Source organism: Rhodamnia argentea, chromosome 1 (assembly GCF_020921035.1).
Source record: "Rhodamnia argentea isolate NSW1041297 chromosome 1, ASM2092103v1, whole genome shotgun sequence".
In the NCBI taxonomy this organism is placed as follows: Eukaryota; Viridiplantae; Streptophyta; class Magnoliopsida; order Myrtales; family Myrtaceae; genus Rhodamnia; species Rhodamnia argentea.
This window is the reverse complement of record NC_063150.1, coordinates 9,322,170-9,334,667: the sequence shown is the minus strand read 5'-3', so window position 1 is coordinate 9,334,667 and position 12,498 is coordinate 9,322,170. Positions and strand designations below refer to the sequence as shown.

The window sequence follows — 12,498 nt, the reverse complement described above, 5'->3', positions numbered from 1 at the left end:
TGAAATTAACATATCAAGCGATGCGGTAGGCTACAAAAGACTATTTAGCCGGAACGATTGTATAAAATGTCTGCCACGTCAGTTGAAATGTTTTTACGATCCAATTTAAGTATAATTAGGATTAATTTTTTTTTTTGGGTAACTGTTAGTTCAATTTACAAGACTGGAGACTCTTGGGGGCACTGAAAGAAAAGAGAAAGTCTATAAAGTGTGAACAGGGGAGGCGAGAGAGAGAGAGAGAGAAGAATCTCAGCACCCTTCTGCGACATGAAAGATTAAAGAAAGCAGAGAGCTCTCAAATAAATAAAGAAAAGAAACCCCTCGACCTCGTGAAAGAGGAACAGCACCAGTAGAGAGAGAAACACCCACCACCCCCCAAAACACACAGAGACTTTGTAGGGAGAGAAAGGTCGTTTTAGAGAGAGAGAAACAGAGAGGGGGGGTTTACAGAGAGAAAGAGAGAGGGAGAGAGGGTGGAAGGGAGGGAGGGAGTAAAGAATGGCCGGAGGGGCCTCAGGGAGGCTTCCGACATGGAAGGAGAGAGAGAACAACAAGAGGAGAGAGAGGAGGAGGAGAGCCATAGCTGCGAAGATATACACAGGCCTCCGGGCTCAGGGCAACTACAAGCTCCCCAAGCACTGCGACAACAATGAGGTCTTGAAAGCTCTCTGCACTGAAGCCGGTTGGGTCGTTGAAGAAGATGGTACTACTTATCGAAAGGTGGTCCCTTTTTCATTTTCCTTTTTTTTTTCCCCCATTTTTTGTATGATCTCCCTGTTCTATTAGAATCATTTCTATTCGAGATCCAGCCAGTCCTTCTTCTTTCTTTGGATTTTTCTTTTTGTGTATGGTTGGCTTGGGTATTTTCAATCTGGAGATGGGCTGTGAGAGGCTTTTGTCTGATTTTCCTTTCTTGTTTAGTTGTTGGATCTGGTGATTGGGTTGCTTCTTTTTTACGCCATTCAAGTCGATTTTCTGTCCGATGCACAGCTAAATTCGTTATAGGAACTTTCAGATTTCTCATGGGTGGATGGCGAAATCTGAAGATTTGGGTTTTTATGACAATCAGCTTGTGGAATTTATCATGGACCAGAGTTGTGAGCTCTCTGCTTGTTGTGACCTGGACATAATGAGGGAGTTGAGTAGTTCGGCTTGAGCTCTTCCCTTTGTCCTCCCAAATTAAATGCTTGAGCCCCATTCTCATCAAGCGATCTCTTAATTGATTCTCTTGTGCTGAGTTGACATCCGAGTTTCGCAGTTGACCGCGTAATTACTCTTTCTGTTTGTAGAGTTACTGATTTCTTGTCCCTTAGTTGAAGAGATTTGAGTATTGGGTTCTCATTTTTGCTCTTTCTGGGGCTGATCCATATTGCCATTTCCCCAGAGGAGTATGTTTGGGGAAAACCATGATGATATGCGATATTCTGCTTTCGGATTAGAGATTTTGTCCTGTCTCATTTTGTTAATGATATTACTCACCCAGGGAAGCAAGCCACCTCCGGGCGAAATCACAGGCGCTTTGGCGAACATCAGTGCATGCTCCTCGATTCAGCCTAGTCCGCAATCCTCGGCATTTCCAAGCCCTGTCCCGTCCTACCACGCCAGCCCCACATCATCATCCTTTCCTAGCCCTACCCGGTTCGATGCCAATCCGTCCTCGTACCTCCTTCCGTTCCTCCGTAACATTGCTTCCATCCCAACGAACCTCCCTCCACTGAGAATCTCCAGCAGTGCCCCTGTGACGCCTCCTCTCTCTTCCCCGACTTCTCGGAACTCGAAGCGGAAACCTGACTGGGAATCCCTCTCCAGTGTCTCCTTACACAAGTCCTCCTTCCGCCACCCACTGTTTGCAGCCTCTGCCCCCTCCAGTCCCACTCGCCGCCAGAACATGACGCCTCCAACAATCCCGGAGTGCGACGAGTCGGATGCCTCCACAGTGGACTCTGACCGGTGGGCGAGCTTCCACCAAAACATGGTGGCTGCTGCGGCAGCTCCGCCTTCGCCTACGTTTAATCTGGTCAACTCTGCGAGTCAACAGGGTCCTCTCAAGGATGGAGTTGAACAAAACGGCGGCTTAGGGTGGGGAGCATCGTCCGACAGGGGCTGGGGCTCTGAATTTGAGTTTGAGAATGGAAGAGTTAAGCCTTGGGAAGGTGAGAGGATTCATGAGATTGCGGTGGATGATCTGGAGCTCACACTAGGGAGCAGCAAGGCTCGTGCTTAAGCATATCGCAAGCTCTTGCCCAACAGCAATCTTAATGATGTGGCTCATCCGATTCGGAGGAATCTAGGCATTCCGGCCACTTACTATGTCTCTTGAAACTGTGTTCGCGAAGTGCCATTTTGAAGGGGAAACTCTAGCTTGATCTCATGTGTCCTGAACCCTTTTCCTTAAAAGAATTATGTATAGTTAGTATTTTTTTTTTGGTCAGTTGGAGCATTCGCTGTGAAAGGTCCTTTCCAATTCAATTGTGAGAGAGCAAATGCTCGGTCTGCTGCCTCGCAGGGACATCTATTTACAATCATTCAAATGATGGCAAGATTATGCAGAAGCTCAGGTCGAAAGGTTACATTCTTTCCTATGCTTATTTACAGTCAGTCTATCCTTTATTTGTCATGCATCTCTTAGAGCTTGAAACCCAGAAATTGTCTTCTTGAGAGTAAGGAACTACTGCGTGAGCTTGCTCTTGCTTTGATGTTGAACCAAAACCATTTCTGCATTTCTTCTGTTAGGTTTGATTGATTGGCAAACAGAGTCGCTACTCCTGTCTGTCTGTCTGTCTGTCTGTATGATTGGCATGTGGAATTCATGTGATCTGAGCTTTAGATTTGCGTGCATCTGCCGTGTTAGTCTGCATAACCAATCCAACATCGTCCGGAAAAACTTTCTGGGAATTATTGAGCTGATTGGACATGGGAGGGAGGCCCTCATTATCTGGTCTTTTTTTTGGTCGTCGCTAGCTCGACTTGGGGGACATCGACCCGATCCCAAGCTTTCCCTTTTGGTAGGCACGCGTGAGGGTTGAAACCGGGACAAAAACTAGGTTCGAAAGGTCAGGGGAAGTTCACTGCTGAGTCCGAAAACGATTTCGAACCAATCTTCTTTTCCTATGTGGTAGGGCCTTTGCTTTGTGTGTCTGAAAGTTTGGTTTCTTTGCTCGTATCCTCCATCATCCTGAGTTGTCCTGCAACTTCTCTTGTCCCCTTTGGTCAGAAAAGTCCCGGGTGGGTCTCTTCCCATGTGATGTGCCTGATCTTGGGGGTTATATGGGACCGTGTCCGGTTTAATGTCGTGATGTGTCTCAGCATCGACCAACTTGAATTGCTTGTGCGTGTGTTCATTGCCCATTGGATAAAGGTCAAAATCTAGTTATAGTCAAGTTTCTTTTTCCATTGACCCATCTAACTCGCTTGATTTTTCGTCGAAATGCCGACTGTGACATTGGTGAATCTCGGGCGCGTGTGCTGCCCGGCATGGAATCAGCACGCGACTGTGGCAGCCGGCCCCTTCGCTTACAAATTTTCCTTTTTAAGTGGTCTCCGATTCGTATCGAAGTCACACGATGAATGTACATGATATCGTGACAAGTTCATAGGAGGGCCACCGATGGACGAATTGAAAGGAGATGACACCTTGAGTTATGCATAGCATGAACAAGTTGGAGAGCCACAAAGAAGTCTTTATCGACGGAGTTGATGGGAGGGAGCACTTGCTTTCTAGGCCTAGAGGGAAATCTTCGGCCCAATCTTGAGGCTTGGCCCTAAATTGGAAAATCATTTGGTCTGGACCGGATTCAACCGGTTTGATCTGGGCTGATCAGACCGAATATTCATCTTTTTTTTGTCTGGAAAAAAAGAAAAATTCATCTGTCAAATTGGTCCATTCCTCCTTTGCTGCAATGCCTTCACTTCTTGCCTTGCCCGAGCAATGTCCTCATCATCAACATCAGTTGGGCAAGCTGTGGACACTAAAGTTTCCTCATCTTCATCATCATTGGACAATACAACTTCTCGAGAGCCCTAATTTACTCTATCCCCCTTGGACCAAAAAAAAAAAAATTTTACTCTATCCCCCTCTTCAGGAAGTGTGTCTCCACCATCAGTTATGCCACCACATCTCTCAAGCTGCTCAAATATCTCTAAAACACGAGCTGTAATGCGAAGACTCAGTCTCCTCTGTTCTCAGATCTTCTTCTAGAACATATCTGTCACCAAACTTGAGTTTAAATACCAGCTTCCAATATTGTTTCCTCATTATTATCACTGTAAATTCAACACACACATAAACATCATGTTCATGGAGATAATGGTAAACAAGATCTCTCACATTATTATCATCATACAAATATCTCAAACGATCCTTAAGACTGTTATCAGGTACCTTATAATGCAATTTTCCTTATTATGCATCAAGCGGTTCCGCTATATCCCTGACAAATTTTCATTTGATAGTCTACTCTGACAACGATAACAACTCATTTCTACCAACGTATTCCCACTCATTACCATTAACAAACTCACCATCGTAGCAAACAGTGCAGTGGTATTACCCATGTTAACACTACAAGCAAAATAAATAAATAAATAAATAATTTGCCCTCCAACTATCGCATTTTACCGCGCCTTTAGTCTTTGTCAAAAACACGAAATTAAATAAGCAGTCTTTGATTTGGTCGATCAGTGGACACAAGATAACAAATGTACCTCACGAAACAAAACCAATCACTCACCTTTAGTCTCTGTCGACCAAGATTCATCGTTGGACAAGCCCCAATTTTTCCTGACGTGGCTTCCATCGTCGTTTTCCCCCCTTGGCCGGCAAGAGTTCTGCTGGCATTTACAAATGCTGGCAGATCACTTGGACAAGTGCTGGAAAAACTTGTTCCTGTCACAGTGACAATCCTGTATCGACGTCTCTTGGATCATCGCAATTGCTCGAGCGAGAATCGTTGTCACGGTACAGCTTAGAGGAAGAGATCGCAGGTGAAGGCGGGCGATGTAGCGACTCGATTCTTGCTGCTCAATTTGCATGGAATTTGAATGACGTCTTGTATTAGCAGACAATAGTTCTGACCGATACTGTACTATGTACATTGGAGACATTGTGAACGGCGCACAGAACGTAGGTAATTCCATGTTCATGAGTTTGTCTGGACACTGATCAAAAGCTCCAAATCGTGTTGCAAGAATCTTTGGTGCTGAACGGCTTAAAAAATGACTTGGAATGGCAGTCGGAGGACTTGCCGCTGGGTCGACAATCGGAAAAAGAAAAAGAAAAAGAAAAAGGATCGCAACAATTCAGGTTCAGATCTCTATGTACATCAGTTCAACGACGAAAGACAGATAAGAACACCATACCTCCCGGAACCCTAGAATCACTGGTCAACTCTTCCATCTGTCATAACCACCAAAGCATACCTAATTGACTAAGGCTTCCGCATTGCCGGTTTGTCTCTTTTCTCGCCGGAACCTTTTGAGTTTACGAACGAATGAGGTGGGAGGTGAGCTCAACTCGAAGTAAATATTCCGGCGTTTAGTGGAATTGACACGCACAAAGGTGTCGTTTTAGCTCGACTAGGCTCGTACCTTTAAGGCTAGAATGCTCAATTATTGAGCGGGAACCTAAATTATTCAAAGTTGGATAGTCCGCTAGTTGAAAAACCCCTTTCACCGAACCAGTGGGGTACCCTAAGCATATCTTCTTCCATACCCTCTCTCAGCTTCACTTCTTTCCATAGATTTCGACCTCTTTTCCTTCGATCCATTCGATGGAGAAGCCGAAAAAGCTCCATGCAGCGCTCCTCTCGAGCCCCGGCATGGGCCACCTCGTCCCCATCATCGAGATGGGCAAGTGCCTCATTGCCGACCGTGGCTTCCAGGTGACTGTCAAATGATGTGAAAGGTCATTCGTGGATTCTTGGACAAGAAACACGGATCGACGAGTAAATTAGAAGTACAAAGACCGGAGGCAATCACGGTCACTGACGCGAAAGGATATTGAAATGTAAAGATAACAAGAAGATAAAATAGAACAATTGATGTTCATTGATTAATAGGAAAATTTCAAATAAACATTCGGAGTTCTCTTATTTTCTCAAATAAGGGCCTCAAGTGAACTTCGTTTTAAATAAGAGCCCAAGGTGTCCTTATTTTCTCAAACAAGGGTCTAAAGTAAATACTATTTTAAATAATAGCCTGAAGTGATTATGAAATATAAAAAAAGGATCCGATTTCAAGGGCATTTTCGTCTTTTTCATTATTTGATTTTTTTTCTTTTTTATTAGACTTTTTATGTTTCCTTAAAAATAAAAAAAAAATTAAAAAACAAAAAAAGACACATAGAGGCGGGAGGGCGGTGAAGGCCGGCTCTGCGGCCCTCGCTAGAATAGGGTTGCCGACCCTCCCCTAACATAGAGGCGGGAGGGTGGCGAAGGTTGGCCTGTTGGCCCTCGCCTCCGGTGGGGAGGTCGGCGGCCCTTACCACCCCCGCCGACCCTCTACCACCTGTGGGCAAGCGGCACATAGGCGGGAGGGGCAGCCCTCCCGCCTGTGTAGTTTTTTTTTTTTTATAAATATAAAAAGGAAAAAATAGAGAAAAAATTTTAAAAAAAATCAAAATGGAAAATGACAAAAATGCCCTTTAGGTTCGGCTCTTTTTAAAATTCTGTGGTCACTTCATGAACTTATTTGAAACATACTATGTCATTTCAAGTCCTTATTTGAAACAATATTCATTTAGGACCCTTATTTGAGAAAATGAGAGGACTTCGAGCCCTTATTTGGAATTTTCCCTAGATTAATTAATGGTCCTTTACTCGAATTACAGTCCACTTGCCCTACGTCAATGGTTTTTTCCATAGCTTGCAAACTTTCATCCTGACGGTTATAACAACCCGTATTTGTCGGATTCACGGCCATAATAATTGGGGACGTGCTAATCAAATCTGTTGGTCTCAAGACTCGAACACTTATCTCGCTCTTGATTTGGCGGTTTTGGCTTCAACCAAGCAGAGGATTAGCTGATTAGTGCAACTTAATGAACTCATGTGTTATTGTTTTAATAGCGCTCCGCTTTGAGATCACCCCAATCTCAGTTTACCAAAAGACCTGACTACAAGGAACTGGTTGAACCAAAGAGGCTAACGTCAGAAGGAAGTTGATTCCTGCATGCCACAATGAAATCATTCTCCAAGCCAAAGTTCAAAATGCAAAAAGCAACCTATCATTCATCAACTACATCCAGAAGGGCGGAAAATGTTTCAAAAGACAGCCAACGTAAGGCGATACACACCGGTGCATCGTTATACATCGCATTTAACTCCTACTTCAGCACATAACAAAAGGCAAACATACGGACCCACTAGAAAAATATTCGGTTTTTGCCAGCAGAAGAGTAGAGATCAGCAGCTCATTCGAGCGGGCCGATCGATGAGTCATTTGATTCTACAACTGGACGCAACCAATAATCCTCCAACAAAGATTCGTAGTCGTTGCCAGTTAGCGTTTAAGCGAGGAACTTGATTTCGCAACTACAAAGCTTTAAGAGTCGGCTGACAAATAAAAGTTCTCTTGTAATGCAACACCGGGCTGCTTTCTTTGGTCAGAGAAACAATTTTAAGAGTAGCAAAAAGGTAAAACAATTCCAGCATTTCAACAACAATAATTTTTGTTCGCATGGAAGGGGGTTTTCTCCCAACAGTCAAAGAATAAAAAATTATGGGGTTGATTTTATGCATTTGCAGGGTCGCAAGCCACAATTCAATTAAAGCAAGATTGAGAAGCTTGGGAAAGAACAAACAAAATTGTTTCCTGTCAAATATGTAACAAGCAAGGACATATTGCTTTGGAAAATGTTTCACTGACTATCCGACAAGATTGTCGGTTATTTCTCACCGTATATTCACACACCATCACGGCATGTTTTGCATAAAGCACTCATTAATTGAAATTCATACGCGATATAATTGGTAACCTTTTCAACCTATGACGATATATGGGAAAAGATAGTATTATGGTTGGAAATAGTGATTCACTTGAAATTCACTGGTGATGCTCGGATCAATTTGGGCTAAGAGAGTGTTGACTTAAAAAATATTTTACTTGTTCCTCATATGAAAAAGAATTTATTATTAGTGAGTCAATTTGCAACTTACTATCCTCTAAATTTTGAGTTCTTTGCCACTGATTTTGTGATAAGTGACAGGAAAATGGGAAAGGTTCTAATAGTTGGAAACCATGACGGTGATCTATACACCTTAAAGGGGCCAAAAGAAGCACTATTTTCAAACCGGTTCGGAAAAGCTAATGAAATTACTTGGCATCAAAGGTTAGGACATCCACAATCGATGACAATCCGTCATATGCAAAATAAAGAATATATTACTGTTACTACTTGAAATAAACCTGCTACCATATGTAGTAGTTGTCAAATGAGGCGAGCATCTAAACTTCCTTTTTTGCCTTCCAAAACTAGTACTACTAAGCCTTTGCGGGGAAATGCTTCGATAATCTCATTTCAAAGGTTTCAGTATGATGTTTGCTTTGCGGATGATCATACGCGATATAATTGGTTGTTTCCATTGCGGCTAAAATCTAATTTTTATGCATGTTTTCTCAATTTTGAGAAATATTTGAAAAAGCAAGTTGGAGTTAAAATTTTTCAATCTGATGGAGGAGGAGAGTTCAATCGAGCTGATTTCTTGATCCACTTGCAAAAGAATGGGAATGGTAATCAAGTATCTTGCCCAAATACTACAGAATATAATGGAGTTGGCGAGTGAAAACATAGGCACATATGTGAAATTGGCTTGACAATGCTTCATTAAAGTAGAATTCCTTAAAAATATTGGGTTGAAAGCTTTCAACCGACAATTTTTCTCTTGAATCATTTTCCTACAAGGGTGTTAAGCATGAAATCACCTTATAAAATATTATTTGGCAGAAAGTCAGATTATAATTTTTTGTGAGTTTTTGGTTGCAGGTGCTTTCCTTATCTTAGAGACTAAACCAAGAATAAGCTCGATCCTCGCTCATTATCATGCGTATTTCTAGGCTATAGTGATCGCCATAAGGGATATCGATGTCTCTATCCTCCGACAAGTCCAATTTATATATTGCGGCACGTTGTCTTTAATGAGACCGTATTTCCTTATCTTGTACCCAGCTCATTATTTCGGGATCAAAATGATAAAGCGGAGATATTTGAATTTGTAAGCTGACCAAATAAAAATACTTCAGCGTTTGACTCAGAATTTTCACCTTTGTATTTACAACAAGGTGCGTTCTATGCTAACTCATATCAAAGGTGTCAAGACTTATTGAATTCTATTACTCAAGATAATTCTCATGAAGACAACATTGATGGAGGTGAATCAAATGTTCGCCAAAGTCATGTTGAAATTGGCGACTCTTACGGTGCTCCGCTTGATTCTCCATGCAATTTGACAAATAAAGATTCCTCTTTGGATGTTCTTCATGACTCCCTAGTAGTATGTTCACCCACTCGAAATCATGCAATGGTTACTCAAGCACGTGCTGGAATTGTGAAGCCTAGTCTAAAATATGCCAATTTTCATATGATAGAGTGTATACTGAAGGAACCGAACAATGTACGCTTTGCTTTAAAGCATCCAGGGTGGTTAGCGGCAATGAAAGAGGAACTCGAGGCCTTGCATCGGAATAAAACTTGGACTGTTGTTCCATGTCCTCCAAATACTAATGTTGTGGGATTTAGATGGGTTTTTAAGTCTAAGTTAAAGGCCGATGGTACATTAGAAAGATTAAAAGAAAGATTGGTCGCAAAGGGATATTCTCAAGTAGCAGGAGTAGATTTCCTTGAGATAGTCTCGCCTGTTGTTTGACCATGAAGCATAAGGATGGTCCTCACCATTGCTATTGTTAAATGTTAGCCTAGCAAACAATTAGAAGTTAAAAATGCATTCTTACATGGATTTTTTTTGCAGCCTGTTTATATGGAACAACCACTCGGTTTTGAGGACGAAAATCATCCATCTTATGTTTGCAAATTGGAGAGAGCTTTGTATGGCCTCAAGCAAACACCAAAAGCATGGTTTGATCGCTCTAGCTTATTTCTTTAGGCATTCGATTTCTTTTGCAGCATTTCGGATCCTTTGTTATTTATACAAAAATCGGATCACAACATTCTAGCTATATTTTTATATGTAGATGACATGATCATTACAGATGATGATCCAAAATTGCTTGATAGGTTCATCTCTATATTGAGTAGCGAATTTGCAATGAAGGATATGGGGCCGATACACTATTTTCTAGGTGTGAAGGTTAGGATATTTTCTAGTGGTTTTTATTTGTGCTAACGATAATATGCTTTATCAATTCTTAAACGTGCACAAACGGAGGGCTGCAAGCCGATTTCCACACCTATGGCCACAAACTCTCATTCTAGTACAAATGCAACATTATTTTCAGATCCTACGCTATATTGAAGTATTGTCAGAGCTCTTCAATATCTCACGATTACACGACCAAATATTTCATACATGCATGAACCTACCGTGAGTCATTTTCAAACTGTGTAGTGTATTTTACGTTATGTCAGCAGCACAACAGATTGAGGCACGCAAATCCTATCCAAGTCAAATTTGGACTTGTATGCTTTCTGTGATGTAGATTGGGTAGGTTGTCCCTTGACTCGATGATCGACTACTGAATTTTGTACTGTTTTAGGTAGTAACCGTATATTGTGGAGTCCAAAGAAGCAACAAATAGTTGCTTGATCCAGTGTAGAGGCAGAGTATCGTGCAATAGTATTGACATCTGCAGAGATTACTTGGATATCATTCCTTTCAAGATATTTGGATATTCATCTCTCAAGTCTACCAATACTATTTTGTGATAATATGAGTGCACTTTATATGTCGGTTAATCTAGTGTTTCATGCAAAAACTAAACATATCGAATTAGATGTGCGAGAAAAAATGGCTCTTGGAACACTTGTGACTAAGTATGTTCCGTCTGTGCATCAAATTATTGATCTCTTCACAAAACCACTTTCTAGGAATACATTTGGAAACTTATGTCGCAAATTGGGAATTTGGGATGCTCCCATTCCCAATTTGAGGGAGAGTTAATGCATTGAATTTATCAATCAAAGGAGAAGAATATGGAGATATCAATCAAAATCACAATAATTGTACCTTGAGATCAAGAATCAAACACCTTGATTCTTTTATATACTATCAAATTTTTCGCCAATCAAAATGGAAGAAGCACCTCCTCAACCCCACCACGTGACCTGTAAAGCTCGTCTGTTTCCATCACTTTTGAGCCTCCCTTTTCGAGTTTGTTTCGTGGACACTCCTTTTCCCACTCCTCGCCTTTACCCCTGTCAATGCTCTCTCTCTCTCTCTCTCTCTCTCTCTCTCTCTCATATGTATGATGGTCCATACGGCAATGCTTTCTGCAGATTGCTCCATCAAGTTTAATAAGCTCATCAAGTTTAATAAGCTCGCTCACGGAGGACAAGGGTGCTCTTCATCTGATTATCTGACGTGATCATAGGGGGCCACGCATTGATGGGTGGTGAGGTCCTATATTGACTATCAGAAGGTCTTTTCTTGTAGCTGTTACATTCATAGGATTCCCCGATTCATTCTTTCATGAATTGCTGAAAATGAAAAGAAGTTCATTAAGATTTAAGATCTAATAAAAAAAATCAAATAATTCAAATTCCCTTTTCAATTAATGAGTTTTTGATTCCCGAATATCCAGTCGACTAATTCATTCTTTATAATATATTCTATTTTTACTTCCTTACTTCATTACAACATCGTTGGGTGACTAGTGACCAAGCGAAATGCTTCTAGATTTTTTACAATTTAAGAGCGAATGACGCGGGGAGTGAACTCGAGCCCCTTTCCCGACCAAAAAAAAAAAAAAAAAAAAAACTCAAGCGCCTTTTTCAAGAAAATATAAAATAGCAGGAATATTCATATATTTTTTATTATTTATCGGATCATAAAAATCACTTTACGAAGATATCTTCTTTCTTTGTGGGATCAAACATCAATTACAATGATTCGTTAATTAGATCATTGGGATAGACGTAGATAAACTAGAACCCCCCCAAAAATGTATACGAAGTTTTCTCCTCGTACAGCTCGAGAAATTAGAAGATATGTCTATGTATACAATTCTAATGTCAAACAAACTCAAATTGAGGCTCCGTTTATTTCTGAAAAATGAATGATTTGAAAAACATTTTTCTAAAAACAGTAGCATCTATAGCTTGAAATAGTTTAGTATTTTCATTACCAATAACTAATTGTGCAGATGATGAAAAGATTTTCATGCATTCATTTTTGTAAGCAATATTCGATCATTTTTTGGAAGACGCTTCCCAATCGCTCATTTTTTGCGAAACAAACGGAGCTTGAATATTCCCTCGTTTAGTGGAATCCGCCCATGCATGGTGTCAAATTTTAGCTCGACATGACTCGTACTTTTAAAGGTCGGATC

The 12,498-nt window shown here is 41.2% G+C and overlaps 1 protein-coding gene across 1 annotated transcript; it reads left to right on the top strand.

The window, feature by feature from the left end:
* The first annotated feature begins 374 nt into the window (after nt 1-374).
* Nucleotides 375-2,720, top strand: LOC115740179 (BES1/BZR1 homolog protein 2). The gene is made up of 2 exons (XM_030673621.2): nt 375-720; nt 1,484-2,720. The coding sequence occupies exons 1-2, from the start codon at nt 499-501 to the stop codon at nt 2,222-2,224; spliced, it is 963 nt and encodes a 320-aa protein (XP_030529481.1). The 5' UTR covers nt 375-498; the 3' UTR covers nt 2,225-2,720.
* Nucleotides 2,721-12,498: the final 9,778 nt, after the last annotated feature.

Bases quoted from the DNA above. Each gene is read 5' to 3' on its own strand.
- LOC115740179 (XM_030673621.2), top strand. From the start codon at position 499: ATGGCCGGAGGGGCCTCAGGGAGGCTTCCGACATGGAAGGAGAGAGAG. The intron at 721-1,483 runs GTGGTCCCTTTT...TTACTCACCCAG, and splicing joins ATGGTACTACTTATCGAAAG to GGAAGCAAGCCACCTCCGGG.